This window comes from Eupeodes corollae, chromosome 1, assembly GCF_945859685.1.
Source record: "Eupeodes corollae chromosome 1, idEupCoro1.1, whole genome shotgun sequence".
Lineage (NCBI taxonomy): Eukaryota > Metazoa > Arthropoda > Insecta > Diptera > Syrphidae > Eupeodes > Eupeodes corollae.
In genome coordinates, this window is record NC_079147.1 from 152,352,121 (window position 1) to 152,368,392 (window position 16,272).

The following is a 16,272-nucleotide window of genomic DNA, read 5'->3' on the forward strand; positions in this document are numbered from 1 at the left end:
ACAGAGTAAGTTTCAATCAATGTACAATCATTGGACTCAATTCCCATGCATGCGTCTTTGCACCCGCACCTGCTCTCTAGGTTATAGATACTTTAATGCTTAAAGATACTATACCTAGTACATTTATCTACTTGTTTGTACTATTATTAAGTATAATAGATTTTCTTTTGTTTAACAATATGGAAACCACAACAGAGTTGTTAAGCTTATGTTGTTGTTAATGATGCGGTATCTTGCGGTGAATATAATTTTATTAAACTTTTTTTTTTTGTTTAAATAATTCTTACTTGTATGTTTGTTATATTACACTATTGATGGTGAATGTATAATTCTATTGAACTTTACGTCAATTTTATAAAATAAATTTCATTGTAATATAGTTAACTAATAATAAGATACATTGAGGGATAATAACACAACATCATCGGTTGTAAATCATTCAGTTGCGACTTACGAGATATGGTGACCTAATTTGTTTTTTGAACTTGAATTTAAGAAAAATAAAAGTTAAAAGAATACCGTTCTTGGAAAAGGATAATAAGTTCCGTGTATGTAAAAATAGCTACAATATTTATCAACATCTGCGGTTAGTGGGCGTTAGTTACATGGGAAGTTTACAGATGAAAAATTGAAGTACAAGCAGCTGTAAGAGATTATTATCATTCTATTAAAGAAACATCAGTACAGTGGTTTTTGAAGTTGAAAATTGTGTTTTGCTATTTGCTCATGTGAGCTATCCCACTAGATCCATCATCAGGTCCTCTAACCCGGTAAGGGGCATAGGGCGTCAACAAAACGTCTGTATCCTTCTCGATCTGCAGCTAGATACCTTAACTGTGGCCACGTCTTTCTCTGGGAGTTAGCTTCCGATAGCATTGTAGATTTCGATGTTGTTCTTGGTCTTCCAACCCGCCGTGACCCCTGAGAATTCCATTCGAAGGACTGCTTCGCAATATCATCGTTCGGTTTCCTCAGTGTGTGCCCAATACATTGCCATATGCGCTTTCTGATGTCGATATCCAGCGCCTCTGACCTGTCCTACTCCGCAATTCCTGGTTAGATATTGTTTGTGGCCGGCGAATTTTAAGGATGTGACGCAGACATCGGTTCACAAAAGCCTGCGATTTTCTCGAGCATAATAGCACGGATTTCTCATTGGATTCGAAGAATCTCAGTTTAGTGCGTAAGGAGACTTGACTGAATTTCCAAATTTGTGACAGAGCACCAAAGGCAATGCGAGCTTTATTTATTCTGCTTTTTACGTCCAGATCCGTACCACCATTTGCTGATACAATACTTCCAAGATAAATAAATTATTCGTGTTGGGGGGCCTGTTAGCATTATTTTCATCTTTTTGCTATTTATTTTAAGACCGCACGGTTCTCCTTTCACCCGTAAAGTTTGACACATCTCGTTCAGGCCACTAATGTTATTTGTCATGAGACATATGTCGTTGGCATAGTCTAAATTACTAAGCCTTTCAAACGTTCTCCATTGAATACCTTGCCTCTCAGTTGTACCGATGTTGGCCGTCAGAACATCATCTATCGCCAGCAGGAAAAGAATTGGCGATAAAACATCCCCTTGTCTCACACCCTGACGCACTTCGAAAGAGTCGGATAGCTGCCCATTATCCAACACGAAACACCTTGCATTCTTGTAGGACTCCTTTGTAATGGCAAACATTTTTGGCGGAATTCCTCTCACAAGAAGTGATCTCCATATACATTCTCGTTTAACTCGGATCAGCTTTCAGGAATTCTGCTGGTACTCCGTCAAGCCCGGCTGCTTAGTTGTATTTGAGGATGTTAATCGCTGTTTCAATTTCCGCTACTGAAGGGGGTTCGATGTCAATACCCCTGCAGGATCTGCGCATCTCGTTAAGTTGGGGCACTTCTGCACTCGGGTCCTCATTTAATAGGGCACAAAAGTGATCCACTTGCGAAGTTGATCTTCCAATACCAATAGTTTCCTATCCACATCCATTACTGGATGATTGTTGTGTCTTTTTTCCCGACAACTTCTTTGGCTATTTAGTACTATTCTCGGATATCTCATCTTCTTGCAGCAAAAAAAAAAACAAATGGGGTGGCTCAACAGTCCGTTGTGAACCAGGGCCTAGTGACTTACAACTCTCAACCATTCCTGTGTGCGAGTGATGTTGTCAGGAATGGAAGGGTCCTACAATTTTAGGCCGAATCCGAACGGCTAGTTTGAGAAAGCACTTTTTCATGACAAGAATTACTCTTGAAGGGTTTGTCAATTCCTCGCAAGAGGCAGTACCCTCGAAAAATTATTTTTTTTTAAATTAAGGTGGCACAGGCAGGGATTGAACCCTAGACCCCTTGCATGACAGTCCAACGCACTAACCATCATGCCACGGGTACTAAATCTCCTTCCAGCGTTTTTAGTATTATCAGCGAGTCCATCTATCCTCACCCTGCTGTCACGTCTCACACATCGATAGACCATCTTGTCTGCTATCCGATATTCGTTTCGCAATTCAGCCTTTCGTTGAGAGTATGTCTAGGCGTTTATTTGCAGCTTCAACGATTTACAAAGCTCGATTTTTTCCCCAGGTGTCTTGGGATATCCAAGAGTCACTAACTCTCGCACGCCTAGGTACAGTCTCGGATCCAACCTCCATAAAAACACTTTTAATTTCACCCTACATCTCGTCAACGAAGCTCTGTAGTTAAGGGTGTTGATATAGCTACGACTTATGTTGGGATCCACTAGAACCACCCGAGCGTAATTTTTGTCCCAATAAAAGCTTCGAAGTAATTTGCATACAGGTCATGATTGTAGCGTCTTCGGAATTGTTCTTCCCCTCACAAGAGGCCAACAATTCTCTTCAAAATCTTGAACGCTTCTAAGAGTTTGGAATGCCTTTTACTCAGCACCCAAGTGTTGGATCCATTTGTGAGTTATGGCAGAGTCATCGTCCTTTACATCCTCAGCTTAGAAGTTATGGTTAGGTTTCTGGATTTAAAGAGCTTTGACAGACTGAAGTTCTATTGCTCCCTCCACATTCCTTAATCCAGAACAATCGGTCACTATCTCTGAAGTTTGTTTGGTGGTTTTTAGTTTAAAGTTGAAGTTTGAAATGCTTTTTCTGAGCAAATTTAGTCTAAGTTGGTATTTTTATTGATCTAAATTTATAACTTTTTCTAAGAATTACAAGCACTAAAGGAATTGAGACATTATGCCTTCTATTTTTTTGTTCGAATATAATCTCACTCGCTTAACTAGTTAAGTTTCATAATTTTAAAATAAAATGCAAACCATTTAAGTTGTGTCCAAAACTTTATTTAAGTACAATCAAAGCATTTATGAATGAAACTTGATTTCGGGGCATTTTTAGTGTGAGATTCGTTGGACTTTCTTTTCGGTGACTTGGCCTATTTTTTGTTGTTCAATGTCTTTTGAATGTTGGCGTAGTCTTAAGGTGTCAAAATGCACGAATGAGGCTGCGAATTAACTGGCCCATTGATGCGTGAGGATGAGATAACACGCTTCTTTAACTTACCCTTCAATAAATCGATTGAAAAGTGTGCCAATTCCATATCTTCTAATTCTTCTGGCCAAAAATAATCGGGCGATAACGCTGTTCATTCACAGTAACAGTAAAAGATCGTTATTGAGAGAATTCTGACAGAAAATTGGAGTTATATAGGTGTTAAAGAATTAACCAAATTTCCCTAAAATATTTTTAAATCTTGCAGCCGTTGTTTGTTCGTGTAGGTACGTAACCATTATGAAAATATTGAGTTTACTGAAAGTGACAGTTCTATGATTAATAAAAGGAAGTGTACACAAGTTAAATTCAAACTGTCAAGTTCCCATTGGAAAAGAGGTAATAAATAAAATTTGTAAATCATTTTTGAACAGTTGAATACGTATTTTTAGAAATTATTTCAATAAAACTCTTGAATTTGGAATTGTTTTTGAACTTCTTTTGACTGATACTCGTTCACAAGAAATAATACTTTTAATACGGTGAGCATCACGCATTTGTCCGATAGGAATATATCCGTATTTTCGTATTCTTTCGAAGAAAATGGGCAGAAAGTTACAGTTAATGCGGATCGCTACTGTCACACGATTGAGATTCCTCTAACCAAACTTAAATTAGTTTAGTAGGAACCACAAAGAAGTCTGATTCTAAAAAGATGGAGCCACAGCACACACTTCACGGCGGCGTTTACTTTTAAAATATGGGAGATCTTTTTGCCGGATCCTGTACATTCTTGAATCAAATTAGATTTTCGAAATATAACCTTGTTAAAGACAACCAAAAATATTGACCAAACATTTTAAACAATCTATTGTTAAAGGTTTAACAATTTACTAGTTATTAATTTACTAAGAGAATCCAAAATATCAAACCTTTCTTTTGGTTTTGCTATCTAGTAAATAGCTCATTGCCTTTTATTGGCCTATTAATTGGCAATCCCTACTGTTAACTTGACCATTCCATCCACTGCACTGCTCTTATACCATTCCTTGATTTTAACTTCAACAAATTGTTAATAAATAGTAAGAAGTTAAAATCGTTTAAAATTAGTTAAGTTATTTATTAAGTCTCGTAATTAGTAAAAATGGCTTCAAAATCATTTAACATTTTACGCCTTGGTTTCTTAGGCTTAGTTAAAACAGAAACTAAGGTCTTGGAAACTCTCAGTTACAATATGCGTCTTTATTTGATTCTATTGGAACTTTTGAGCAAAATGTTGGTGTTAATTTTCAGCGCTGATTTCGAGTTCAAACATTGATTTTAACTATCTACTTAAGTTTTTTTTTTAAATACGAGTTTCCAACATTATTTTTACATTTCTTAATATCTACACATATTTCAAAAAATTGATATAATAAAATTTACAAAAGCAAAAATTACTTTCAAAGCGTTTTACTTTTTTCTGTTGAAAACCGTTTAGTGACAAATTGTCCAGCGCTTCCTTGAGATTATCCAATAACTACTGATGATTTTAAAATTTTTTTTTTAAAAGAACCATAAATAATATAACTGAATATCGAAGAAAATAATATTGATTTATTGTATTTTTTTTATATCGATAAGGATTCAAAACAAAGGGTTCATATTAACCAAGATTAGTTTTGATATCAAGCCCTACGCTAAGCCTCCACACAAAGCACGGATGAGACAATTTTCAATTCGAAAAAATGACATTTGTAGTTTTCATATATTTAGAAAAAGGCTTGAAGAGAAAGGGCAGATTGCTTCTGCTGAAGTCAGAAATTTAGTTTTTTTCGAGGCCAAGATTATTACAGGCTTTTTAGATAAGCTTTCAAAACCAGGGCAATGTCAACAAAACCTTCTCGCCAGCACAGTCAAACTTCTAAAGATTTATATGAAGCAGAGTATTCGAAATGGAAGTAAAATAATAATAAAATTCTGTTACATTAAAAAAACTTCGACACAGCTGAAACTTTGTTAATAGCTTCATTTTTAAGTCTTCACACATTTGGAGGTGATTGGCACGCCCTTATTGTTAAAAATCTATACTCATTTTCACACTAGATTCAGAGATTCCCAAATGTCGAAACATAGTTTTCGATAACTATGACACCCGGTGCATTTTAAGAATGCTACAAAAAAATCTACTGGAATATCTCAGAAAGTTCCAAAACCCCAGACTTGTGCACTATAAGTGTGAATAGCTCTGCATACTGCCAAAAAGAGTTTCCATTTTGAACTGAGGTTGCTATTCTGCTTACTCAAAAAACAATGCCATGTCGCGTTAATACTGTTCTTTGTTGCTGTATTTCTTTTCTCTACATGCTTAAAAAAGTTCATCTTTGGAGTGAGCAGAACACAAAGATATGTGTACTGAGATACAATCCGAATTTCTTCTATGTTGAAAATCCACTTTTCCCTTTTTAATAGATTGCCACCATTTCGAAAGACCATAATTTCCGATTTTGAGAGATTCACTTAAAGATTTCAACTGGTGCAGTACTCTTCAAAATGTTGTATCATGCGTTGCAAAACCTCTACATTCTCTGCTAAGATCACCATGTCGTCAGCATACAGGAACAACCTTATATTCAAACTGTCGATATTAAGACTTCCTTCAATAATCGCATGTAGATCATTTATATCATTTCTTGCCTTGGAGTTAGAAGGTCTCTGAAATATGCTTGAAATTCCAAAGCAGTTATGTCATTTCGTTTTTATGTTCAACAAGAAATGTAGGTTCAGACTTCATTCTCTGTTTTAATCAGAAATATGGAAATTTATTGCGAACTCAGTTTGATGAACACGACAATTATTCGACAATTCTATTCGGGCGAAACGAGCAATAGCTTTTTAAATTCCGGGCGAACAAAAATATTTCGGGTGAATGATTTTTCGGATGAAACTCACAGAAAGGCTGATTAAAAATCAAACTTAAGAACATATGTTTTTGACTTTTGATAAAATTTTGAGAAAAATCGAATTGACAGTTTTTTTTTAATAAAAATCTAAAAAATCATTACTCAAAGTTGGTAAAAATTGAATATCGATTCGAATATCTTTTCAAAAACTTGAAATTTAGGCTTCAACTTATTTTATCTGATAAGTTATATTGTTTTCAACATTCTTAAAAAATGTTGAGAAAAATCAAATTGACATTTTTTTTACAAAAAATAAAAACCTAATAAAAATTAATAAAAGTTGGTAAAAATTGATTTTCGACTTAAATATCTTTTCAAAACTTTGAGATATTGGCTAGAAACTACTTTAATTTAAAAATATTGTTGTCAACATTCAGTAAAATTTTGAAAAAAATCGAAATGACAGTTTTTTTTTAACTCTAAAAAAAAGCAATACTAAAACTTGGTACAAATTTACTTTCGACTTAAATAGCTTTTCAAAAATTAAAACTATTGGCTTTAAACTTATTTTATACCACAGAAAATATTGTTTTCGATATTCAGTAATTTTTTTATAAAAATCCAACAGTCCGTTTTTTCATAAAAAAAAATAAAATCTACAAAAAATGGTACGAAAATTTGGTAAAAATTGATACTTTGAAAAATTGACAAAATTGGGAAGTTGTGGGTCGCATCCCAGCCTTTTTTTTTCTTTAAATTCAAAGCCATTTAATTAAGCAAAAAAACTTTGATATTTAAGTTTAAAAAATATTTTTTGTATAGATTGTACATTCAAGAAATATCGACCCGTTTTTGAGATATCGTTCTATTCAAAAATCTCCTGATGCGAATCTGAATAAAATAATAACTTCAAAGTTTGCACCTAATCGAACAAATGGTTGGAGGAATCGAGGGGACCCACTTTTTTTTAATTTATTTATCGTCATGTAACACTTGACATATAGTTCCTATTACATTTGTGGAAATTCAGATGAACATGTTGCATGGACAACCCTTTAAGATTACACAACTGTCAAAGTCTACTATACTGAAAATGTGACTCAAAAGACTTCTAACGACCTTTTTATATAAAATACATATAAAAATACAATTAGAATGTCATTATTGGTATTCTAGATTGTGTTTATTGGCATTCTAGAGTAATTCTCAAAGCTTCTATGACAAGTTGTTTTTTTTGTTTTAAAAAGATCGGCTTTAAAACTCATTTTGGACTAATCTATTTTTTTAAGTAAATCTAAATTGCCATATCATCATCACTTAAGAGCTATTCCATGAGTCAAAAAACATTATGTATTCAACATTAAGCTAAACTTTATGGACACACAAAGTGTCGTTGTTAACAAAATTGTAATGCGTTTAACTGCTTCATTAAAATCAACAAAGTTATCTTAAGCGCTTGTGTCTGAGCTCTGAGTCTCTGACTCTCTGAGTCTCTCAAATAGAAACCTTTGCTTTATGTATATTGATGTTGAACCTTCCTGTCCCGTTCCTATATATGATACTTCTTTAAGTTTCAGCTTTGCCCATTAAAACACTTCACATTCCTTTAATGAGATTTCTCGTCTCTCTTTTCGTTCTTCACAGATTCGACGCGAATAAATCAACAAAAGGTGCATCCAAACTACGGCGGGATCTAATCAATGCCGAGATAGCCAACCTCAGAGATTTACTACCGCTGCCACAGTCAACGAGACAGCGGTTATCGCAGCTCCAGCTAATGGCGTTGGTGTGTGTTTACGTTCGAAAAGCGAACTACTTTCAACAAGGTGAGTCATATTATGTGTATTGGGATGTGGATAGATAGTTTGGAACAAATGTGAAGTGAACGAGATCGGCAGCGGAGTGTATCTCATGAAGGTACATATAATGCTGGCTATGGCTCTAGGGCTGGGTCTATAGCTTATAGCCCCAGCTCACATATGTCTTTGACGTAGCATAGCCGATGTCGTCGATCGTTGACGGTCCTGAGCCTGACTGAACGAGCCTGACTTTAATTTTATTTATTTTAATTTTCAATTACACTGAACTTCAAGGGGACGGCATTGGCGAGCTTCAGTTGATGGCAGGGAGGCGAGTAATACTTCTCCCTTATTTGTAGGAGACAAGTGTCTCCTTACGGCAATTAGATTCAGCATGCAAAACAATTGCAGCTTTACTAATGGGCCCTTCGCTTGAGCTATAAGAATCGTAGGAATCTGTTTACATTCATTGAACTGAGCTAAGCTGAGCTTCGAACAGGCTTACAGAACTAGCATTTGTAGGTATAGAGTAGCGTGAGAACTAATTGAGCGGGCAGCTCTTGGAGAACGCGGATCTTTTTAGCTCAAAATTAGCAAATTATGTCACGGCGAGGCAGCGGCGCGCGGCGGCATAAAGCTTGGTCGGAAATTCAAGCTGAAAAGCGGCTTCATTTCATCGTGGCCATAAGAGTGTACGAATAATTTACCCAAGTGACGTGTCTTAAACAGTATTTATTGCTGTCAAAGTTGCTGCTGGTGCTTGAAATTTACTTTTGCAGGCTACAGTGCAGTGTACCAACTTGCTAAATCTGTGTTGTAATGCCTATTTATTTATTTCTTTCTGGATTATGCGCATTTGGTTGAAGCTTGAAGGCAAACTAATGGTTGCGGACTTTGTGGATTGATTTGACATTCTAAATGTATGTTTGGTTGACAAGAAGTTACTGAACACTTTGATAGAGCTTAGCGTTAGTCATTGAATATTTTAATAGATATTATGTTTGACATGTTGATAACCCTTTTAATGCCGCGACATAAACAAACTCACAAACAAAAATTACATTTTTTCCATGTTTATAGAACTAAAATGTTTATGTTTGGCGGTACATTGCAAAGCCGTCAAAAAAGGCTCTAAATAAAGAGTATCAAATTTTAATTTGCGAAATGAAAATTGTTGCCTCAGAAACTTGTTCTTAAACTTTTTTAACCAAGTCTTTTGAATAATCAATATACTGTGTACGCAAAAGCAGAACTGACAGTTAACATTTGATAATTAATAAATTAAATTTATGTATAGGAAGAATTTATTAATGTAGTCAAAATTCAACTAGCTATAGAGGCAATGAATCCTGAACTGTCACATTAATGACAAATGTAAACGCATGAAATAGGAATGGGCAAGCTTAGACGACATATCTAATTGGCCTGCTGTCAAATTGTAGTTTAAGAACTCCAAATAATATTTTTGTGAAAATCAATTAGCAAAAGAATTAGATGTCAAAGATAAAAATAATGTATTTCTGGTCAAATTATAGTCCCAAAGAACATCATATATTTTCCAAAAGTTTTTCCTTTATCTGAACAATATCAACTTAATTGAAGGTCTCGTAACAAAACTATTATACAGTAACTCACATTTTTGATCAAATGTGAGCCACATTCTCTTAAAAAGTTTCATAAAAATTTACTATATGACACTGTAGAAATACTTTACACATGATTTGCTAGAGGTAAACAAGCTTAATGATCAAACCAGGGGTTCCTTGTTGGTGGCTGTTTGAAACCCAGCACATCAGAGGCGGCTTCTCTGATTGCATCTTGGCAATGTTGCCACTGGTTTTCGATACATTGTGTTGGCGGCAGAGAACTTCGAGAGAGGTTACTTGTAACTCGGGCGGAAAAGGATTTGGCGACCTCTGGCGATTGTAGCCGTTCGACGTTGTATCTTCTCCCGGCAAATCCCTGTTTTGCCTTGGTCCGGAAATCCGAAGTGCTACCTTGGCTCAAACGAGGTAGTGGTCCGAGTCGATGTTAGCTCCTCGGAAAGTTCGTACATCCATAATGCTGGAAGCGTGTCTGGCGTCGATCGCAATATGGTCAATCTGGTTGACTGTAGATTGATCTGGGGAAGTCCCATTTCCTTTGTGGATATTGAGGTGTGGAGAACGCATACTGGCTACCATGAAATTTCACCCCGCAGCAAAATCTATGAGCCTGAATCCGTTGTCGGAAGGGTTGTCGTGCAGGCTGTTCTTCCCGATTATTCAACCAAAGATTTCTTCCCTTCCTAGCTTGGCATTAAAATCGCCCAGGAATATTTTAATATCGTAGCTAGGAAACTGCTTATATGTTTTGTCTAAGAGCTCGAAGAACATATCTTTGGTGTTGTCGTCTTTCTCTCCTGTGGGGGCGAGCGCGCATATCAGGCTAATGTTGCCGAATTTTGCTTTGATGCGTATGGTCATGAGGCACTAATTGATGCACCTATGGCTCAGACTTCTTGCCTAAGTCTGGCTCCAATGGCGAAACCGCATCCAAATAAGCGCTGTTGGTTTTCTTGGTAGCAGTCACCATAGTAAATATCGCAGTTTTTCATCCTCTTTTTGCCCGGCCCATTCCATCGTATTTCCTGGATGGCGGTGATATCTGCTTTATAGCGGTCTAGGGCCTCTGCTAATTCTTCGGCCGCACGTGGTCTGTTAAGGGACCTAACATTCCACGTGCATATCCGAAGTTCGTTGTCCTTAATTCGTTTGCGTTGGTTGTCAACAGTAAATCCGTCAACTATGAAAGCTTTTACGTGGCCAGGAAGTCACCCCTACGGCACAACCCCCAATCTGGTGGGCCAGATCCTAAGTATAATTCCAAAAATGGGGAGCCGGATAAAATCACTCCTTATAGGCCTGGGCTCCAAATAAGTCGAAGAAGCCCTATAAGGTGTTCACTAAGTAGTTCAACCTTACTGGAACTGTAGACGCCACCGTTGATTCCATCTCGGGAATTCCTCCCTGCCGTCTGAATAAGGAGAGGTGCCTTAGTGGAAACACTTCTCCCCCACCTCTCTCGTTTGCTGCCAACAACAACTTTCCACTGGGGTTGGAAACCCAATCTCCAGTTAAGGTACTAGGCACCCGATGTTCACCACGGGGAGGTGAGAGTTGGAGTTGATAGATAGATTTGGTTTTGAGAAAAACCTGTGGACGCTTGTGTCTTCTTGAATGCACATGTCTACCATTTGAACATTATTTAATTATTTTATAAAAAATAAAAAGATTACAAAATTAAAGAAATAAGCCGGTTTTTAAAGGTAAGTATAAAATAACTATTGGAGGAACTTAATTACGCATAAAGAAATCTCGAACAAATTAAAATGTTCCAATTCTTTCAGCAAGCATAGAAAGATGCTTAATATAACAACAAAAAGTCGACCGTCAGGAAAAAAACCCAAATTGAAATACTGTTACAAAACGGAACATCGTTAGATCTGTCCATCGCTGTGAACATTTTGAAAATGCTGTGCAATTAAAATAGCACTTATCAGCTACTCAGGGAGTTGATGTCAGCCAAGAAACCGCTTAGAAGAGTTCTAAGACAAGCTGGAATGAAACGACGAGCAAAAATAAGAAAACCGTTACTGACGAATCGCCACCGAAAGCTGCATCAATGTTTTAGACTGACCACCCAATCCCCGGATCTGAACCCCATTGAACATCTTTGGGGGTCTCTTCTGACCACAAAAACCATCTAAAGCTTCTCTAAGACCCTGGACCCTGATAATGACGTTAGCGGTGGATCGTTTTCAATATATATAAAAGTATGGGTGATATTTCAAAAAGGGTAAATTTATGAAAAGATTGAGAGACGTTTTGTGTTTGTTCAAAATGTATTAATAACAGCTGAAAAAAGGTTCTTGCCCCAATTTTTCTCTATAAGAAAAGCATACACTTTTGGAATGTGCTTATATCAAGAAAAATCAATAATTTAATTATGGAGTTATGTACTTAGAAGGAAAAAGAAACGATTTGGGGGAGAATAACATCGAATTTTAATTCCCATTCGGATTCAGCATGGTACAGGACCGTTGAAGCAATCACAAAAAAATTTTTTAAATTAGAAGGTGGCCGATGATGATGTAGATGAAATTTTGCAAATTCCTGTGGCAATTCTTGAAACTATTCTTGAAACATGCATCCCTCCAAAATCAACAATACTTAAAAAATAATTGCCTGTAGCAAAGAATCGTAGAGCTACCAATACCTGGTTTATGGGTGCAATTAAATAATTTCTAGAAGGCGCAAAATTTTGATCAACGACTTGTTATAAAAGTCATGTATTAAACCTGTTATAAGGCCGTTCTAGATCCTTCTGGATTTGTTTTAATAAAGGGTTGGGGCTTAACAACCTGACATATTTTAAGGACCCGAGCACAGCCGCATCAAAACATTACGGAAACAGTTGAAGGTTTTCAATCTTTATTTTTTAAAAATCACATCGTTCAAATGATGACCATTTCGTTCAATACAATTTTCGAGCTGTTTTTCAAATTTTTGATAACTTTTTGCAAAATTGCAAGCGATATATTCCTCATTTCGGTCTCAATATTCGTCCTAAGTTGGTCCAAGGTGCGTGGTTTATTGATGTAGACACGTTGCTTCAGATAACCCCACAAAAAAGTAGTCATCGACGTAAAAATCTGGCGAACGCGGGCGGCCACTGAACTCGGTGCTGTGAGAGATTAAACGGTGGCTGAAGTGCTTGCGTAGGAATTTCAATGTAACTCGTGAGGTATGGCAGGTGGCACCATCTTGTTGGAAAAAAGTACGATTCAGTTTATGTCTCCGCTTCAACTGTTTGGCAAACGACCGTAGAATCTCGACATAGAGCTCTGTATTCACGGTTTCGGTGAAGAAGTAGGGGCCAACTATCCCCCACTCTGCAACTCCGCACCAGACCGTTGGGAATGTAGGGGTTTCGCGACGAGGTTCTGTTGGATTTTCGACAGCGTAATATCGACAGTTCTGTTTATTAACGGTTTCATTCAAATAAAAATGCGACTCATCGCTAATCATTAGGAACTCACGTAGAATTTCTCTGCTGGCTAACTTCGCTGTCCATTTGCCTAGCAAACTGTAACCTCGCCGCATAATCGGTCAGTAAGAGTTCTTGTGTGATAAGAAACTTGTATAGATGAAAGTGCATTGCTTTTAACATCTTTTGGAAAGCCATCTTTTTAGTCAAACGAAATCTTTTGCAGAAGGCCAATTATTCATCAAAACTAAAAACGTACTCATTTCTATCATAAACCTGATGGGGGGACACCAACTTCAATCAATTTAATAACCTCCACATCATATTCCAAAAAATCGGCGAATTCAAAATTCAACGGGAAAAATATTTTCACTCCAAAAATAATAATTATTTCATGCTTAATTCTTGCGTTTTAAAGCAAAATACGCGTTAAGAGCAAAAATAATTCATTCCAGAATCGCTTTTTAAAGTCGAGATTTTAACAAATGATCTGTAGAGCGTCATTATCTGTCTCTTTCGAAAGGGTCTTAGTGGTATTAATTTCCGTACTTCTTTCATAAATGTGGGCAGCGTACAGAAAAATACTTTTTTGGCCGTCATCTATTTTTGAAGACCAGCTGCGAACCCTTTTCTTGAATATCATTCCGGTTGACAAGTGTTTTTTAATACAAGTCAATTTCGCCAGAACTTATTCCTTACCTATGTTAGGCAATTATTACGGTTCTATTTTCTTTAGCACACCACTTAATGGTAAAAATAAGATAACCATTTTATGTCAAATGGATGTCTTGAGAAACAGGATCTTAAAGTTTTGTAACAGAGTTTATGGCAAAACTATGTATTATGAGGTAATAATTCCAAAGAACAGTCTTATAGATTGAGTAGAAGTAGATGGTGCAGATACACAAGGCAAAAGACGTTTTGCAACGTTCTTAGGAATGATGAAAGAAAAATATACCTTTTGGAGTTTGACTCCAGAAGAAATGGATAGCTGTCCTCAAAAAAAGGAGTTTTAATTACGTTATTCAAAATAGGTTAAACACGGAAGTTGCAGCATCATAGTGTTTGGTTCCTGGTTGCTGGTTTTGTTTTGGACCGATCTTCCAAATTCATGCTAAATGTGAAAGAGGAAATATATCGATATACTTTGAAAGAGCTAATGCTTTCGTTTATTTTTGACATCAGTATAGCAAGAAAACGATCTCAAGCACTCTTCAAAATTTGGCCATCAAACTTTTGGTTTCCTCAAAGCTTTGAATTCCTATACTGGGTAAAAAAGTTGTGACAGTTAGTTGCATATTAATTTATTTATTGAAACTGGAGATTTGTCAAATAGTAAGCTTAAGAATGGTGATGGATTCTATATTTTATTTTCTTAAAGAATAATGTAATTATATTATTAATAAACAATCAAATTAAATGAATTACGGTGGGTTTTGATGGCCTTTATTGAAATCTAAAATTAAATTTAATCTATCACATACAATTTTTGAGATATACCTTTATAAAATTGCAAAAATATAAATCTGAGAAATGATGACGTCGAAAGTGGTATTTTTTAAAATTTGAGTAGATAACTTAAAGCAAAGTTCGGATTTGAAATCAGCACTAAAAATTAACTCCAAAACCATGAAAGCTTTAAATTCAAGATTCAAGGAGCCTCAAAAAATGTAATGAGCATTTTTAGTAACAAAGTAAAATAGCAAATACTGAAACTGTTTCTAGAAGACACATATTTTTACTCGCAGTTTTTTAGGGGTGGAGGCTTCGTCTTAGTATATCAAAAAATTAGGCTAAGACATGCGCCCCCAACCCAAATGAATAATTTAATTAGTGCAACAGTTTGTAGAAAACCAAGGCCTAGTGACAAATTTCAAGCATTCCTGTATGCGATAGTAATGTCAGGGATATATGGGACCTACAGTTTGTATAACGAATCTTAACAGCTTATTTCACATTTTTATGACAAGTCTTACTCTAAAAGGATATGTCAATTCCTCACAAGAGTCGTGTGAAAAAGAACCTAAGGCGGCACCGGTAGGGATTGATATGAAAGGTAATGGTACTTTGGCGCCCCTATAGTTTATGTTTGTTGTGGTTGTTATCTAATATCCGATTGAAGAAGGCCTTTAAGTTCGTCAGCTTTTTTAAATTTATAGCTATTGTCTTTCTTCGACACCTTAGATTATAGAAACAAATTGATTGGCGTGTCCTGTGCCTAATTCTGGGATTTGTTCTTAAATATTTTTTCTATCTTAACATTCTTACATTCTTCTAAAGAATAAACAGGAAAATGGTGTTGTGCTCTCAAGACTATTCTAAAAAAAAAGGAGATTTAATTTTAGTTTCCTTCTCATTGCTCGAACTTCCTGTGGTGGTTGGAAGCGTGCTGCAGACACTGAATCTATAAAAAGATTGTTAAATATTGAATTAAAATTTTAAACAAAGTTTTAAAAAATGCAACTAACTGACTTTGTTGATGTTAAAATATGTGGGTCCCTATATGCCATAATTACCATTTGTCTTTTTTCAACTTCTTCTACAAAATATTGTCCTTTAGTAGGTTATTTTAAAAAAAAGTGTGGCTTTCTTTTTCCTTCACCAATACTGAATATGGTACTAATTGAAGATTACTTTTCCTTAACGGTTTTCAGTCGCAGTTGGGACATTTGACCTGTTTAATTTTGTTCCAAACTTCCCAAGAACAAGCTGAATTGATAATAATCGATATTTATTAATTTTGTGCATGGCATTTCTATGTTCTTCATTAAGACAAATTTGTTGAACTGTTTCTTCTTAGAAGAATTGTGAAAAGAAAATGTAACTCTTTATAAGTGTTCCGTCAATTTGTTTTGCTTATGGTCTTATCTATATTTATTTACTTAGGTCCTCAAAATTATAAATTCCGTGTGTGATCGTTGTCCCTAGCGGGACAAAAAACCACAACTACTTCTACGTTCCACCGTATGCTCTTTCTGGCGATGCGTTGCAACTCCTTCATCTCAATTTCTTTTTCTTAATCTCTACGATTCCTCCTCAACTGTGGGTTCCTGATCCATTATCCAATCTTCATTGAATATAAGTTTGGGCCAGAAAATATGTAAGA

The 16,272-nt window shown here is 35.9% G+C and overlaps 1 protein-coding gene across 1 annotated transcript in view; it reads left to right on the top strand.

The window, feature by feature from the left end:
* Positions 1–16,272, top strand: part of LOC129945838 (uncharacterized) — a 238,993-nt gene that overhangs the window by 89,264 nt on the left and 133,457 nt on the right. Inside the window, exon 2 of the mRNA XM_056055775.1 lies at positions 7,984–8,165. Within this exon, the coding sequence (XP_055911750.1) occupies positions 7,984–8,165 (182 nt within the window). The remainder of the gene's footprint in view (positions 1–7,983; positions 8,166–16,272) is intronic.